At 41.5% G+C, this 18,491-nt stretch overlaps 1 protein-coding gene across 1 annotated transcript in view; it reads right to left on the bottom strand.

Annotated features, from left to right (window-relative positions):
- The window catches only part of TOP1 (topoisomerase (DNA) I), a 36,707-nt gene extending 19,175 nt beyond the window's left edge, over positions 1-17,532 (bottom strand). The window contains exons 1-6 of the mRNA XM_009883462.1: positions 17,430-17,532; positions 7,634-7,760; positions 6,979-7,034; positions 4,115-4,210; positions 2,784-2,859; positions 1,670-1,767 (exon numbers count right to left, since the gene is read on the bottom strand). Of these exons, the coding sequence (XP_009881764.1) occupies positions 1,670-1,767; positions 2,784-2,859; positions 4,115-4,210; positions 6,979-7,034 (326 nt within the window). The 5' untranslated portion in view covers positions 7,634-7,760; positions 17,430-17,532. The remainder of the gene's footprint in view (positions 1-1,669; positions 1,768-2,783; positions 2,860-4,114; positions 4,211-6,978; positions 7,035-7,633; positions 7,761-17,429) is intronic.
- Positions 17,533-18,491: the final 959 nt, after the last annotated feature.

The raw sequence follows: 18,491 nt of genomic DNA, 5'->3' as shown, positions 1-18,491 counted from the left end.
AACAGGAACATCAGCAGAAGGATGCAGTTACCTACTGCCAAATTTTGCAAAACATGCTTTCAAAGGCAGTTTTCCTTAGCGGTAAGCACAAATGGCAGAGCTTAACACAGCTACCTGGGACTGTGCTGCCAAGGCAGGTGAGGGGAGAACAGTATGGCTTTCCAGTAAAGGTTTTCTGTTGAAGGATACAAACTACAATAACAGGAAGCTGTGATAACAGAATATTAAGGTAGACAGAACCAGCAAGGGCAGCTGAGACTAAGCCAAAAAGACAACAGATCTTTAAGGCTTAGAGACCTTCTGTAGCTTCCTATTGCTTCACGTTCCTGTAGTTTGTTAATGTCAAAGCACATTAAAAATATGCTGTCAAGGGAATCAAGAAAAAAGTGGATTCCTCAAAAAGAAAATCAGGATAGTTTTGAGGATGGGCATGAAAACCAAATTTCTAAGAGAGTGCACAGTATGAAAAAAATATGGAAGCGCTGATGCTCTGAGGAAGCTGTGACAATCACAGAGAAATATGCAGACTATAAACACTGCAGAAGAATTTTTCTTTTTAAAGGTGAATCAGTAACAGTAAAGGAGTAAAAGACTGAACCTGGAAGGACTGAAGAAGATTGCAAAGGCCTTCCCCAACACTACAGATCTATTAAACGTAGCCAAATGATCTGAGAAAAACGTTCACGGAAACATCATCCCCAAAAGGGCATAAAAATACATTACAGGTGATTACAGGAGTTCAGAACACAAATAGGCTTTTGAAAACCACATATGCATTGAACTGAGGGAAGTACTAAGGTCCAAACTTCAAAACACACAAGTGACAGCTCCTCAAATCCAGCAATAACAATAGCTTAAATTACCATGTATAGTTAAAAAAAATCCAGCAGGTTTCTTACACAGAGCACTACTGATGCAGCACAGGCCTGTCTTCCAAATGAACCACAAAGTTCAGATTTATTTAAAAGAGGCTCTAAAAAAAATGAGAAGTGAGTGAAAGCACAGCTTCAATTGCTCAGTGATGTTACTTTAGGATCCTGGGCAAGACAGAAAGTGCTTTCCATTCAAAAGTCATTTTCCAAACAGCCTGAGTTTAAGGTCATTTAGTCAAGACTAACATTCATTTTTGTGCAGGCAGGAGCGGTTTTGAGAGGTAACAATTGACATCCAGATGTAATAAAAAGGTAGACACCCTCTCATGTTGTACCCTCAATATGATACAGGTAAGATCTACTAGAATACTAGTTAATACATCTGCACATATCTATATATTCCTGCTCATATCCCAAGCCCACAAGTCTTCATATTGCTCTGAAGAGTGTCAGCACAGAGGAGGTTCCGGGCACAAGAACACCGGTCTATGATCGTTATGGGTAGCCTCTACATTCCACAGATGGAAGGAAAAACAAAAACAAAACAAAAAACCCCCAAACAACAGAAAACTTATTTCTTGTTTTAGATATACCAGAAAAGGTATTTCACGTCTACTTCAGAGGATAAACAGAGTGAATGAGACATTTATTTAGAGCTTACCAGAGCGTAAGCCAATTATTCAGAACAAATCCTCACGAATCAATGAAAAAGCCAGATGTGCTTATTTAGTCAGCATGGGAGGTAACAGGGGAAGTCCAGGTGCAGAGGGTAGCTTATGTCTTTGATGTATAGTTACCATTTCCATTTTTGCTCCTCTTCTTTTTTCGGCTTCTTTCTCTTGTCTGCTTCAGGGACTTTCTTATCTTTGCTCTTTGCTTTCTTTGCTTTGCTGTCCTGCAAAATAAGTACGAAACTGTTAGAACAAACTACTGTATTTCCTCCCTCCCTGAAAAGATATTTTAAAACTAAAAGACTGTCTCTCTTGGGATATATAAGTTTGACCACAAACACCTGAATTCCTGTGGCCTCACTACATAAACGCGCTCTTAGATCATCCTATTAAGTCAAAGTCTGCTGATGGTGCCACTTATGCTTTAAGCCAAATTCTTTTACTTTACACTTGGGACACGCTAAGTGCACACACAGCCAGTTATTCTGCCTCACCTGATAAGCGGCAAGTCTGGGCCACGGTAACACGTTTGCTTAGTTACAGGAACACCCTCCTTGGCCTGCACTGGTGTATTTAGTCTGGCAAATGCTACAGAGCACACTTACAACACTGTGAGGCGGCTTCTGGGAACGCACTGGTATACGCTCACTACAGAGACACTTTCAGTGAATCAAAGAATGAACCGTGTTGCCAGGAGGTGCTCGCAACAAGCACCTCACAAGGGTATCTTTGCTAGATGCGTAGTTCATTAGCCTCAAATTATGGCTAACCTCTCTTCGCCAAGTCCCTCTCCAAAGAAATTTGCACCCTAGGTTCCATCTAAAAGCTTTAAGGGTCTTTCTAGCAGCTGATCTCATCAGATTCACCTCCCATGCTTCTGAACTGTGCTACATCATCTGTGCAATTACCAGATGTTGTTAGTAAGGCTGCTCTACCCTCTGCAAGCTACTTAACAGACGGACTGTGAATTGCCTGGAACAGGCTGGCAGCTCGTGTCCTGGAGGCATCTTCTCCATCCTTTGTTTTAAGAGTAGGAGAGAAAGTTTTCCTGACTTTTTATACATTAACAGCTCAAGTTAGAACCCCACTTATGGTGCAGGTTATCACATGCAGCTTTGTCCTGGACTGGCCCCTGCCTCCTTACCCTTGAATCAGATTCCCCCAGCTCTACACAATTCAACAACAAAATTGTCAGCCTTGCTTTTCTTGACCAAAGAAATAAACTCGTCTTTCACATTACCTCTTCTTCCTCTTGTTTCCTTTTCTTTGCTTTCTTGATGTCTTCTGTTTTGATTTTCTTGGGTTTGTACTCAGCACTATTAGAACAAAAAGACTAGCTGATGAAAATAATAAATCTTCCAGTACAAAAAATAAAGAGAAGTTATACATATACAAAGTTTGTGCACACAAGTTCACAGTATTTCTGGCATGCTTTTCTAAAGAATATAATTTTATGCCACTATGTTTGAAGACTGAGTAATTCCCATCCAGCAAAACGCACCCTACAAGTTTCATACTGTTGAAGCAAAAATCTTCCTGGATGAAGAATCGATTCAAAAGCATTAGTAGCCACCCAGTGATTACATGGGACAGGATAAATGGGCAAAAGCTTTGTGGCATATTCTACCCCTGACTCCTTTTCCCATCATCAGTCTGGGATCTGCCAACGAGGCTCACTTTTTGCATCCCCCACTAGTTCAAACAATAGCAAAATTGACTACTGGCAAATTCTTAATCTTTCCATTGCAGACATGAGATGGGAGGTCACGAAAACTTAACAGAAGGCAGCAAATGATTACACAAAAGAGAAGATGTCACACCCATCTCTCTTGGAAACTGAGAAATACCACATAGGGACAGAATGCCACTATGGTTAAACCCTTCCAACCCTTTTACTCCAGACTGCTAATAAGGTCACACACTACCTAAAGAGCTGGATGCACATAGATGGTGACAGATCACAGCGTGGTGTAACTGGGCTTTTATTTTACTGGATAGGTTACTACATCAGGCAAATAGCATGTGCATTTTCCTTTTGATTTAGAGACAAAAATCCTCAGCATAACCCACAACATATTTAGACTCTAGGCTAATCATGCCAAGCAATGCAGGCAAACCTCCCCCCCATTCCCAAACAAGCTGACAATGCATTTTCTTCCTCTCATGCAGTCATTTCCTCACCCAGCAGAAACCACTGCAGCTACTCAGCTAGCATTAATCCCTCACTTGCTCAGACTGATGTTTTACAATCTTCATCGGTGTCTTTACCTACCTTCTGGGGGTTTTTTTGTTTGGTTTTTTTTTTTCTTTCTTCTTTTTTATTTACTAGCACTGCAACATTTCACAGCACCATCTGCAGAACCAGGTAATGGTATTTTGCCTTGGACACCACAAATACTATCCTTGCCCTGCTCAGAGAACTTGTAACAGCATAAGGAGTCTGGTCTCAGACCTCCAGTCATCCATCTAAATAAGTTTGTACTGACAACCTGAAATCCCACCTGCTCCCTCAACATTATCTTTTTTAAAGTAAAGCCAAACATCCAAATCACCAGCACCCACACCACTTACTCATCATCTTCTCGAGGTCTCTTCAGGGGTTTGGAGTCCTCTTTAGGAGACGCATAAAACCCATCATCATCTGGTTCATCCTTAATACGTGGTGGACTACAAAAAGAAGCAAAGAAAGGTGGTTCTAACTTCAAAAAGGACGTTTCTTGGAAACCAGAAACAACTCAGTTTTAAGAAATGATCATCTGCAAAATGGGCACATCTCCCAGTCCTGGAATGTGCTGTCATCCTATGACCATGAAGACCTGAGGTGTGTCATTCTCTGAATATCCACATGACAGCATAAGGAGGGAGTCTTTCAGTGTCTACGTGTTTGCCATTTCTCAAGCAACATCAAGATCAATTTCAACTGCTTAGATTTCACTGTTTCTTTGAGCTTTTGAGTAAAAATTGTAGCTTCCAACACTTTCAAACATTCTTAAAACAAAACTGAAATGCATGCATGTGTGCAGTCAAATAGAGGGCATTGTTTAGTTCCAACTCAATATCCTTATTAAGCCTGATAAGACAGAAGAAGATTATCAACTAAACAAAGATCTGAAAGCTACTCCCCTGAATCTTTTGCCAACTAAATAGTAAAGCATGTGAAAACCAGAGAAGGAAACAAAGATTTGGCAAAGTTAAACTGATCAGTCTCTTTTCACTATCCAAACTGCAGGAAGCAAATAATCCTGTCCCTTTCAACAGACCGCAAATATTAAATTAGGCTCAACGTTTCCAGTCATCATATCCCAAGACACAAGTAACAAGAGAGGAAAAAAAAAAAAAAGTATGAGTGCAAGAGAGTCCATCCCTTTAAACAAACTCATTATTGCTAGATTTAACACAAGCATTTCACTTATCTTCGTAAAGAAAAAGATGTCTCAAAGAGTCCAAAATTACATTTTGAAGCACTTAGCGCTGCTCCACTCAGGTAGAAAAAGTAACAGTGCCATCTTGGGCTTTTCTATTCATATTCAATCAGCAATTTCTATATCAAATTGACTCAGTTTCCAAGTCAACATGCAGATTTTGCAATTGCATGGAGTGGGAGAAAAAAAAAAGCAGCATTCTGCTCTGTAGATCACAGTCAGCAAGAGACATTCTGGAGTCTTATTTTAGCTGGTAATGTGTCTATGAAGCAGAACAAGGCAGTTTGCTCTTTCACAGCTCTAAAGCCACTGCGCTGGCAGATGTAACTCAGGGGAAATGGATACGTGCTGCTATAAGAAGCCATTTCTGTGGCATCGCCTATGATTAACTAAGACACAAGTCTGCAGCACGTAGACAGTTGCAAAACATCTATGGAAAAAGTATTTGTCCCATTTAATTTATTCTCCCTTCCAGGCAGAAATCTAAAACTACCGTTCACTAAGCTGCTAGGAATTTTATCTAGTCTATTTTAACACGGAAATATTTTGCAACATGCTGTAATAGCGGGAAATAAAGTGTGATTATATTAAAAGCAAGGAGCTGTATGACCAAGCTGAACCTTGACTTGCATTGTTCCCAAGACTGTAACACTGCTCATCCTACCAAGTCTTAAAGAAGAAAATCAAAACCATCTGAGCGAGGACATTTTTCTCTGGTGAATTTCAGCAGGAAAGAAAGAAAGGAAAATAATTTACTCTTGGCCAGCTTTTGGCCCTGAGGAAGGCACAATTGTGATGGCTCCTTCAGGCTTTCCTCAAACACACAAAAAAATGCTCTTGGTCCTAAAGACGACCTAGTTACCTTGATATGCGAACACCCAACGTCACTGGCGAGATTAGCACATGCATGCAATTCTGCTGAATAGTAGAGGCTACTAAGAGTTATTATTAACTGTCTCCTACACCAGGAAACACGGAAACGTCATTGCTTTCTATTTCTAGAGTGTCCCCAAAAGGGCCTGGAGAGGGCGCCTCTTCCCTGTGCCAAGCATAAACTACTTAGTTTGCATTTTTAAATATGAGTAAGAAAATGAAACGGATGGAAGAACTCATGTCAAGAGGGTACATTCAAAATACATAAAAATATCTAGTAGGCATGGACTAGATAAGTGTTTTCTCCCAACCTCTCTCCACCCACAGAACATGGTGAGACTGGGAAGATTTTATTATTTTTTAAGTGAATTCATAAAACTGGACACGACTGAAAGCTTTTCTTGACTGTGAGACATGAACACATGCATCCACCATACCACACACCTCCAATAGATCAATGGACTGCATTTACTACCTTCATAATAATCAATGGTTGGATTTAAACAAGTCACAAGAGATCTTAGTCAACTATTAAGAAAAAGTACTTTTCAATCAATTACTTACTTCAGGTTTTTAGTAAGACTACTTAGTGATGACTGATACGAGACCTAAGTCCAGGAGCCTCTATTTGTTAGCAGAAATTTAGTAGAGTAGGACATCTAGGCATTTTCTGAAGGTACTTCTGATTTTACACAAGCGCCCTCCGTACTTGTCACTCCCCTGCAAAGGCTTTAGACTGTAGTCACTTACAGAAGAGACACTCGAAGGCAATCTGGATTGTCTTTACAAATCCCTGTCTCCAGAAGACTGCGTGCAGGGTTCAACTACCAATTTACAACAGAGATTCTTTCAACTCCAGTTACCAATGTTTCCATAGTTCAATCTGTCCTCAACAGAATTCAACTATTTAATACTTGGACAAACCCAGCATGGGCAGGTAGATTCCAGGTATTCAACAGCTCCCATCTCCAGTTACCAGGAAAGTAGATCAATTACCAATTCCCATAATTGAGAAGACTATATAGTCCAAAGGGGTCAAAAGCATTCCAATTTTTCCCCAAGACCAAGTGAGGAGTCAAACACCGAGCACCTAAAAAGACAAACTACTACTTTTTCCAGATCATAGATCCGATTTCTTACCTGGAGAAACCATTTTCCTTTTCTTTCTTTATTTTTATATCACCAGAAGATTTCATCTGAAAAACAGAAAAAGTAGCAGCTGATTAGCACTGCCCAGAGAACATTCTGTTTTTCCAACACGCAACACAGGCAGGATGTTTAACTTGCAGAAGGAACCAAAGGGCACTGTCACTGTATCTTCATCCTCTGTAGCCCTCAGTGACCTACATGACATACCAAAAAGGCAGTATTTTCTGTAAGTCTTAGTCAATTCAGTATTTTTCTGGCCCTCCAATTGGTTCAATAGATTGGAGTTAAGTATATAGTCTGACTTGTCTGCGTTTGTCCTTGCATGGAACAACCGTGATCTAACAGATTTTTCTCCCTTATCTCTGAATCTAAGCTTGGTAAACTGAAAAGTAAGAGAGGAAAAAATGTGGAGCCAGTGGACACAGCTCTACTGTGGAACTGTTTCCATTCACAATACCTGCAGACAAAGCCCTGACGAGTTCATACCTAGCACTCCACAAAACAAGTCTCTGGGTCAGCATTGGGATAGTTCTCTCCAGGTTGATAAAAACTTGGAAGTATAAGCTACATCTAACCTACTGAGTTTGTACCATTCAGCAGTATAAATCAGAAGCATCCTCTTGTCTCTCCCACAGGAGACACGTACCTTCTCTTCCTTTCTCTTCTCCTTGTCTTTATCTTTGTGTTTGTCTTTGTGTTTCTCTGAGCTGCCATCTTTGTGTTTGGTTTTCTCCTTGTCTTTGTGTTTCTTTTCCGAGGAATCTTTGTGCTCACTGCAAGACAAGAGAGTATGTTTGCAGAAGGGAACATGAGGGGATTTGACTAACACAGACAACTTCCAGTTGTAAAGAGTCACAGGTTTTGATGATTACAAACCCTACAAAATAAGGGATCCCCTTAACAGGAAGGCCCACCACAGTCTCCTGGCACGTCATCCATTCTCCTCTGGAGGAAGAGGAACAGGAGAGAAACATACCACAAAGCCACAGCTGCCAAGCGCTTCCCTCCAGGAAACCCCCCGTCAGCCTGGATCGCTGAGGAAATCCACAGCTGCTACACTTAAAGCGCAACACTTTAGGTTGAATTCCCACTGTTTCTGCTTTTCCTCTTTTTTCTAGTCCATGCAAAAGGTTACTGGAATAGAGCTGCCAGTCCCATCAATGCCCATGTCAGCTTTTGCTCAGACAACAGTTTGTCATTGTAGCAGCTCTCATCTCTGAAACTTCAAGAGAAAAACGCTGATCTCTATTATTCCCAAACAGATGGGAAAACCAGAGCAAACAGGATATGTGATGCCCTTGTGTTTATGCAAAGTCAAACAGAAAAGGCAGGAATATCTCCGCAGTCCTCAGTCGGAGCCGTTTCATCAGCTGCGCCTCACCAGCGCGGTCAGGCGAGCTCTGCTCAGCTGAGACGATCTGCCACGCAGGACGGGGACTCACCAAAGGCGGTACCAAATGAGAATCTGGTCTGCTACTACTCAGAGACTGCTGCTATGGACAGCGGTACTGGAAGTTTAATACCCAAAATTCTTTAGTCAGAACAGGAAAAAATACCCCTAAGGAGAAGAAATCAATTTTTTTTTTTTTTTTAATTTTATTTACTTCGTTTCTACCCCCTTGATTTCTGAGACATTTGGGTAAGTCTGGATCACGTTTTCAAGCTTGGATCACATTTTCAAGTGTCAAGAAAGACACATGGCTGTTTTCAAATGAAAATGAGTTTTCTCATGGAATGACTTGACCCTTGGAGCCAGAAAGTTGAGGAAACACTCTCAGGAGACTCAGAATAGAAGCTGCAAGAACTGTCCATGAGGATCAGCAGCACTGTTGTGGGACACCCAGCAGCAAGCCTGTCAATTCCACAGGCCTTCAATACACATTTATAAGGTTGTGTGGACTCTCTGAGGTCACCCTGGGCTTAAGCAAGCCAGAGGCATGGTGAAATCGGGCTCTCTTCTACTGGCCATGGTTAGGCACCAAGCAGACTGCCTGCCTTGTGCTGGCAGTTCACGCTCCTCCTTCCTCAGCACTTGACTCCCATCACTACTGCTCTCTGGGACACACTCTGCTTCTCCTTAGGACTATGCAATGCAAGGCAAAGCTTTACTAGAAATAGGAAGCTTCCTTATTTCAGTTATTTTTACACTCAAGTGCATGCCCAAACCAATCTGGGGGAACATAGCCCTGAAAAACAGCAAGCCTGGAATGCCAGGTAAGAGCGTGATTTTTAAAAACAATACATGCTTCAAGATTTCTTTCTATCATAAAACACAGACTGCAAAAGGGTTGGATGTTTGATGGCTAAGGAAAGCAAGCAGCACGTTAACCAGCTCCCATAAAGCTTGTGTGTGATTAAGAGGAAGGCAACCACAGTCACAAATACGCCAACCTCCACCCAGCTGTAGAACTGGAGGGTAAAGTCCAACACAGAGAGTGTCAGAGCCTCACGCGACACTAACGCGCACGGACCTGAACCTGCAAAAGGTCTGAATTATTCAAACTCAGAATAGCACACACTCCAATAAATACACACTGGCCTTCCAAGCTCAAGCAGATGAAGCATGAAAATCCAGCTCCGAAGGAAATCAGTATATTCACGTACTGTGTCGCGCTAAAAGAGAACAGTAGGAAGAGAAACCTGTTTCATTTTAACTCTCTAGCAACCTCTTTATACTACATATAAAACTGTAGAGGACTACCTAAATATTAAAAGGCAACTGGCAGTCTAGAAATTCTTGCAGATCGACACAGAGCACCACATGTTGCCTGGGAGTGAAGTTTCAACAACTGCAGACTATTCTTACCCAGCAGATCGTGTTATGTACACTGTGTGATCAGGACATGCAAGTACATACACAGAACATCCTGACACTGGATCTTGGAAATCCACGAGATGCCTGCTACTCTTGCTCAGATCCGACATGCCAGTTTCTGTACCCTGTTTATGCATCACTATCTCAGACTCAGAACAACTATTTTCATTTTCCTTTACTCCAACTGGATTCTCATTGACGGTCTCAAAGCACAAACCCCACACACGTTATTAATCATTTTTAAACCCAGGAAGGTCTGGAAGTTCCGACCTGATGTCTTGTACTGTTATCTGTATGCTAGGTACCTCATCTGCCAAAGATTTAAGTTTTACAATTACAAAGATATACCATCACACAGGAAAAAACATAATGAACAAACACACAAGGCTCAGAGAATCTATTTTATGCTCTGCAAGTCTGCTTGTGTTAATTTTCTGTTTTATAGTTCTTATTTGGTATTTAAATCCTACCTGAAATAACATTTTACTCAGACAACAATCTGCATCTTCAAAGCATGGCACACTCTGCAATTGATGGAGTTAGTTCTCTACGGTAAAATTCATGACACTGTCTGTTGATTGGGTGTTTGGAACAGCAAAAAATGAAAAAAGTTCAAGTTTTCAAAATCACCATATTCATTTTCGATAGCAGCCAAAAGCACTAGCTTTCAATATGTGACTAGGAGAGGCCTGGGATGTACACAAAATGTGACTAAACACAACTTAATAGGTAACAACCCACATCTGCAAAGCTAATACTGAAAAAGGAAGAAAATCCCATTGGTCTAGAGAAGCAGCGACGTTTTTTGCATGTGTTGAATGCTTACAGGCTACAGCTGGAATAAAAAAATTGCTAAAAACTTCGGCTTCCTTCAAGTAGAAGCTCAAATGACATCCCTCTTGAGAGTAAGTGGCCACCACTGAAAAGCTGCTATACAATCTAATCTAAAGCTAAAATTTTTCAGCACCGGAGTCAGGATCAAGAAGTCTGGAGTCCTGACTCAGTCTTAGTTGCTGAGTTTTTTATTTTTTTATTTTAATCACAAGACTATCCTTCCCCTTTGCTCTGCGGCGCGCAGTAAGATTTCTCACCAAAGCAACGTGGGCTCAGATAACCCAAGGAAACTCTGTCTTCAGTTTCACTCTGCAGCTTCATTTTCAAAACAACAGTATTGGTGGCTAGAGCCTGAGGTCCTGCTTGCTGCTGCTCCTGCTATGTGACTGGAAGATATTCCCCAGATAAAAATCTGGTCTCGTGTGCTACTTGCTCCAATGTAGAAAAAGAGCACAAACGTCTTTCCCTCATTTGTCAGTAGACTGCCTGTCAGCCCTCCGTGTTTCGAGACACTGGACCACAGCTCTGACTTCAACAACTTGGTCCAAAACTTTCTGACATGTGCAACAATGAATGCGTGTGCCCCTCTTCCCTAGGAGGGCCCAAAATCTGCATCTCTCAGAAAAGCTCATTTGGAAATGAGCTGATAACAAAGGCCTCAAGCAACAATCCTGAGTAACTTTTTTTTTTTTTTTCCCCTCCAAAAGCAAAGCAAGTTGCTCAGATATTAACTCAGTCAGCAAACTGAGCAGCTTTAGTCTTTCATTTGGCTAAGATACTTACGCGAGCCTCCAGGGGAACGCAATTTAACCATCACACTAATCTCAAAAAAAAAAAAAAAAAGAGGGCAACAGGATGCCATCCTTACCCTGAAGAAGGAGCTTCAACCTTCTATCAGAAAGCTATTTCCAGACAACCTCAGACTTATTATTAGGACGGACTGGGAACAATTTAAAGATGAGAAGCCTGTCTTCCTGGCTGATTCAAAACTGGAAAAAAAAAAAATCACTTTCCTTTAAAGAAACCAAACACAACCAAACAAAAACGTCTCAAGACTGCATGCATCCAGATCATTTTGTTCTGAATTCATGTCTCGGAGCGCTCAGGATCCTTCATGACCTTTGCTGCACATACCCCTCTGCCAACGAGCCAGCTTGAACTCACCGAAGTAGGACAGCAAAACCCCCATAAGATAGAGGGAAGCTTCAGTGCATGTTAGCCTGAAAAGAGGACAACTGGATCATAAAACAGTTGTTCACAATCTGCTTTAGAAATACCCAGCTTTGCTGACAAAATAAGATCTTCCTTTTCACCTAGACCACTACAGTCGAATCACTGCGATGGATCTCAAGAGTTTTACACCTCCAAAGGTGCTTAATGCTGACAACCTGCACTGTTGGTTTGTTTTCTTTTAAAGATAACAAAGTACAGTAGGACACCACATTAATATAAGCAGAACCTGGGATTACATCATCTAGAGATGTATCATGGTACCGGCTTAGTTCAGACAAAGGCCAGATGAGTAGAAACGCATCTCTTGAAGCACTCCAGCATTTTTGCTAGCTGCTTACTGCCTTTCACTGAGAGTTTTACTGTGACCAAGGACATCCGAAGGCCTTGGAGAGCTCAGGCTGAAGCACACGAAGCAGTAAATGCAGCAGAAGCTGCCATTTCCCTTGAAGGCATGGCTGCATTTCCCAGCGAGGGTGCCGGCAGGACGGGAGGGAGGAGAGGGAGAGGAAGGGAGAAGAGGCACCTGGCAGCAGCTGCTCGAGCTACAATCACGTGGGAAAGTCACAAGTGGAAAGTGTTTCCAAAGAATGGCAGATGTGCAGATCACAGCTTCCTTCTTCAAACTACAACAGCTTTGCAGTAATTTAACACCGCATTCTTCAGGTGCCATTTATGTACGTTAATAATCCCTTCCCAGGCCCTTTCCATTCCAGCTTCAAAATCACAAGCTGGGAAGGATGCTTTAGCTAAAGTGTCTCTTATTTCCTCTCTCTCATTTTCTCAGCTGTAATTAGCTCGTGACTGGGAATCTGCTACTAGCCAGCACCAGCGCCTGCCGTAAGCGGAGCTTTGCTTGCCTACTCGGGAGCTGCTACAATGCAACTGAAGCGTGAAATAACAGGGAGCTGTGATTTTAGCAAAATCTAAAAAACACAATAGGGAGAGAGCATAGGTTACGCAGCACAAGGCTCGTTTGACGTAATACAATATTAATGGAAAACTGATCATATTCAGACTAACGCATACCAAGGAACGGCTGACTGTGCAGGCAGCGTTTCAGGCACAGAAGGCACACTAGCGAAGGACAAGTTTTCAGCTGGCTTGCAGTATTTTATGCTCACTGTTAGAGGGTTATCATATGGTATTACAGGGAACGAACACGTGAGCCCCAGTGGTTCTGCTGGGATTTCAGCAATACAATGAAAAAAAACCCTGAAACCGCTTTTCCCAGAGTTGAAAGGAGTCTTTTCACCAGTTTTCACAGATAATAGATCAAGCCTTCAGCAAGAGGAACAAGATAAAAAGCTGGACTAATCAACAGCTGATAAAAATATTAGAAAGTCGAACAATATTCACACATTGAGACGAGGATCGGGCTTAGCAGGCACTTGCTACGGATGTGCAAGAATCAGGTATAGGTACAAAATGAGAAGCAAAAATTTTTACTACTGGAAGGCAGTGTCACATTAGAAAGCTGATCAAAGTGAACTGTGCACTCAAATGGGGAATAAAAACAAAACCACCCACCCTAGGGGACAGCGGGTGCTAAAATCGAAAATCAGATACCCCTGCCTCTCTCTGCCCCCGACACACGCAATTCTTAGCAGTTTGGGATCACATAATAAATCAGGAGGTGGGCAAGAAGTATGAACTGAAATTTATCTTCATTCACAACTAGCGAGCGACTGGAATCCGTGTTTTTGCTACCAAAACCATAAAACTTAGAAGATGCCAGCGAAGATCAGGTCTATAAATCCCTTATGTGTTCCACGCTTCTGTTCATCTCAAGCTGTGATCACAAGAGATTTAGTAAACGGAGGAAATATGCAATCTGACAGAAGATTTTTCTTCCTGCAGCTCAGATGCTTGTCACATTGACAACACGGATCAGTGCTGCAAGAGCAGCCTCCCTACTCCTATTCCCTGTCACAGCCATTTCTACACTTTGCAATCTACTGGCAGCCCACACTCCGCGCACAAAGCCCCAGACACCTGGCAGAAAGACACTTGTTACTGCGAACACTTCTAAACCAATCCTTAACAAGTCTTGGCTTCAAAGGCCCCATTATTCCACTCTTTTAATGGTCTACTTGTTTGAAATGCTCGTCTCCCACAGATCAGAAACCTCTCGCCACATTGGATTTGTTTCATTTTGGTTTTTAGCCACTGACATTTATATTTAATGGGTGTGTATTAGATTTTCTTTTGGGGATTGGGAAGTACAGGGCTGAGAAAAGGAGCAAAAGAAAACACTTTGCTTGATAGAGATCGCTTGATGTCAATTGCATGAAATCCAGCAACGTGGATTTATTCTTTGATATGGATTTTTCTTAAGTGGGTTTTGCATTTTCTTTCCTTGAGGGGTGATGGAGAAGATCTGAGGCATACAAATGTTCTCTCCCAGTTTACTACAGCTGTAAATGAGTGGTTAAGATGTAGAAGTGTCATCTTGTGGGTGGGAGAGGAGGAAAGCAAGAAGCAAAATTAAGTAGTTCTACATACCACTCCACACACTTCTGCCATATGAAATCAGAATTATCTATTTTAGGTATTTCTGAGACTTATCTTGGCAGTTTAGATCCTTCAGAGTCTGCATACAGGAAACGTTCTCCTGCATTGGAGTTGTTCTGCCTTCTTGATGCAGGTTTTATTTTAAAAGCCTTTTTTAAGTACAGGGCAGGAAATGAAGTTGTCAAACTGTTACAGACAGACATAAAAACGATCTGCTTCAAACGCAACCAGACAATGCTCTTAACTGTGTACAATGTCCGACGCAGTACTGTACTTCTCAGAATGCAATTAGGGGACTCTTCACACACTCTGTATAAAATGCCACGGAGGTACAAGCCCAAGTTTCACTGACAACAATAGCTTGGATTTCTGCTCAAGTACTGTTCAACCTCTTTGAGAATTATCAAAGATCCAGTACATCTTTCTCAATAACACAACAGCTTTTATGAGGTACAGAACGGATTTTCTGAAGATTTACATGTAATTCTATTAATCTAACATAAACTTTTCTAAAGGATTCATTTTCTATTTTAGCAACAGGTGACAGGCTTTTATCAAGTACTTTAAAAATTCCCCATACAGATAAAAACCATTGGAAAATCCCACATTCTTGTTACCTTTTGTTTAATTACTAATGGCGTAATGTCTATTTTTCACCCGTTTTTCATTGTCAAAGGAGAAACTTCAGTACAGGCAGATTTTCTCCTTCAAAATTCTTCTGTGAAGAAATATCCCTTATCAAAATGGCTATCACAATCTAAAACGTTTGTCTTAGAAGTCAGCTGGCTTCACACAGCAAGCAGCCATGTACCCTGACTGGGGCAGTGAAAATTTTAGCACACTCCTAAGGTAGAGATCCAACCAGAGAACCACATGCATATCTGGGTACATTATCTTCCCTGAGTACCACCTTCAAGATCGGCTCTTACGATTCAGCACTGGAATACATTCATTGTTTAAGGTGGCAGTGAAAGGCAGAAAACACACCAGAGAAGACTTTCGCAAGCTGTGCGCTCAGCCTGGGGAGGTGAAGTCCCACCTTGTGTGAATGTGGGGCAAAGCCATTTTATGTAATCTCTCCCCAGAACATGCCTTGCACAAAACCTCTGCACATGCATGCACTCAGTCAGGCTATCCACATAGGTGTACCCTATTATGGGACTCAAAGATGCAGTATATTGTGCTCACAGGACAAATGAACACTTAATAGATAAATGAAAGTGACTGGAAGCTTCAGGCACACTGCCTAGAAAACATGATGCCTTTCTCACAGTGATTTCAAGGCAACACTGTAGGGAGGAAGAAATTACTTCAAGATAAAGCATGATTACATATCATCTCGTGAGCTACACCTCACGAAACACATTAGCCATTCTTATCTCCTTTCCACTGTTTTTGTATTTATTGTTTAGATAATCAGTAGCATGCAGCTTCGAGTTCTAAGCCATAATTAGTTCTTCCAGTTAAAAATATGTTAATCATTTCAAACTCCTACACAAATAAGGCAAAATCATTAATGAATTCTGGAAATTCAAAGATAGTGCTTACATTACTCCTTACAAAAGGATGTACTTTGCTAAGACTGCAGAAGAATGGTTTTTCAAATGAAGCACTGAACATTTGGAAATGTGAGACAGTCAATTTTGGGGTGCATGCTTGAAGATCAGAAAAATGAAAATCAGAAATCAAGGCAATATAGATACGTGAGCAAAGAAGAGTGCAAACAACGTGTCCAAAGCATTTAATCTTTGCTGCGGAAGCCAGTAAATACTCCAAGTTATGTGGCCTAGATTTCCTCCCCCTGCTGTCAACCCTTTACTTTCAAAAAAAAGAAGAAACATATTATAGAACAGTAAGGTTGTATAACTTCCCAAAAGGTCACAGAAAACTCAAATAAAGTGCGACCCCAATAAAACAAACCCACTGCTCAGCACAGACTCTGTCCTTCTTCCAGCCTTCTTTTTAATAGAAATCATTGTTAGCACAAGCTTTTTTATTCATTTTTAGATTCTGTTATCACAGCTGCACAGCAATTAGTTAATAACACTTGCTTTGCTGTAGCAATAAACACTATCTGCCATTCACCCAGTGTCCCAACAGAAACTTACCCTCCAGGGACTGTTTTTTGCGAGTTTCATTGTCAACGTAGGCTCTGCGCGGCACTTAACATGTCAGGAGTTACAACTAGGAAAGCTTTTCTGAGTAACGTCCTGTGTGCGACGTACTTGCCCTGTGCTCCATCACACCAAATCACCACGACAAACCTGCACATTCTGGTTCTTGCAGTTCACAGCCTAGGGTATGGTATCAACCAGACCGTGGAATTCACCACCACCTCAAGAGCTGCAGTCATCACAGAGTGATTAAGCGTTTATGTTCAGTGTAGATGAATTGGCTGGTGACTGGCATGAACCACCTTCCCGTGTAGCGGTAGTGCGTATCAATGTAGTGGTAGTGTGTATCAATCACATCAGACAGAACACCAGGCAATGCTTTCAAATTCATCACCTAACCCAGCAGAAGTTCGTAACGCTGCCTCACAGTGTTGAGACATTCAGCCATTGTGGTAGCAGGCCAAGGACATCACCATCGTTCTGGGGGACCATCTTTCTAGAGGCTTCTAATTATTAAGAGGCTTAGTAGTCACATCAGGCTCACCTATGCTAAAACAGTGGGGTTTACAGCAACACTCAAGAGCGCTCCACATTTCTGACAAACAATTGGAACCACACATAAAAAAAGACTATGAAAAAAATTGATCAATCTTCATGAAGGTGGGGTTAAACTAGGTTTTCAACGCCTTTAATAACACTAAGCTACAATAATCTGTTATACATTAGCATTGGTTCACATTTGCAAGATACACCACTTCAGCTACCCACGTGGAAATGCATGCAATGACAGAAGTTAGGCTTAAAGCACCTACGCTCATATAAACCACACTCAAAATGTAGCAATTCCGTCCTCATATATTGTCAGAGTAACTCCTTTAGGACTGCATGTGCAATGGTGTTTTAGACTATGAGGACTTCGTTGACTTTTTCCTCACCTATTACTGTGCTTGGACTTTTCCCGGTCTTTTTCCTTGTCCTTCTTGTGCTCTTTGTGCCGGTGTTCTCGGTCTTTGTGTTTATCTTTGTGTTTGTGAGAATCTGCAAGCAGAGAGGCAAAAAAAATTAAGATATGAAGTTGGGAGAAAACTCCACGCCTCCCTCATGAACCTCTGCATTTTTCCCCACCCCATACCAATATCTTCTGTGATCCAAAATTTGTAACAAAAAAAATCTTAGTTTCAGAGGTCCTAAATGGATTCATTGTTCCTGCAGCATAAGTTAATTCATCTTGGCAACAGCTGCATTTATATGGTCTTTAGTTCAATGACCTTAAATGCTTTACAGACCCTGAAGAAATGCAACCCTTCTTATTAAATAGGTAAGTATGGCTATAGCAAGCTCAATCTCATTTGGCAGATGGGAAACCTAGCTTCCTATGCCTCTAAGTATTTCACGTCAAATAGATTATAAGGACAGAGGAACAGAGCATAAAGCTGAAGTGTTAGGCCTGCTGAATCCTAGAATTTAGACTGCTACTTCCACAAGTATCTAGTCTGGACAATGCAGTCCCCACCCCAAATTAAAATCATCTTATTCTTATCCCCAACAGTGCTTGACATGACAGGCACACGGCAAGGGAAGGGAGAGTAGTAAGGGAAGAGGAAAAGAAAACGTGAGAAGACTAGGACTTCTCATGCTTCTCTTCTGCAGAAGACACTTACCTCCCTCCAATAACAGCCCCCCCAAGAAAATCCAACGTGATAGCTCTCATGAGTATGTGCTGGTGGTGGCCCACCTACACGGGTTAGGACTGGTCCAAATTAAGTGACAGGTCAGAAATTGGAGATGGCACTCAGGTAAATCTACATGAGCACAGTAATTTTATTGGTATCAATTTCTACTTTGAGTGACATGTCCCATGCTCAGGGACAACTGTACTGTACGATAAAGTCCTTTAAAGCATCAAGGAAATAGCAACATAGTTGTGCTGTAAATAAACTCATTTACAAGCATTTTTAGGTCCTTAAATGTTCTTTATAAGTAGACCAAAAAGGAGC

This window comes from Charadrius vociferus, unplaced genomic scaffold (assembly GCF_000708025.1).
Source record: "Charadrius vociferus isolate BGI_N301 unplaced genomic scaffold, ASM70802v2 scaffold320, whole genome shotgun sequence".
NCBI classification, from domain to species: domain Eukaryota; kingdom Metazoa; phylum Chordata; class Aves; order Charadriiformes; family Charadriidae; genus Charadrius; species Charadrius vociferus.
Note: the sequence above shows the minus strand (reverse complement) of the source record. Positions and strands in the feature narration are given on the sequence as shown.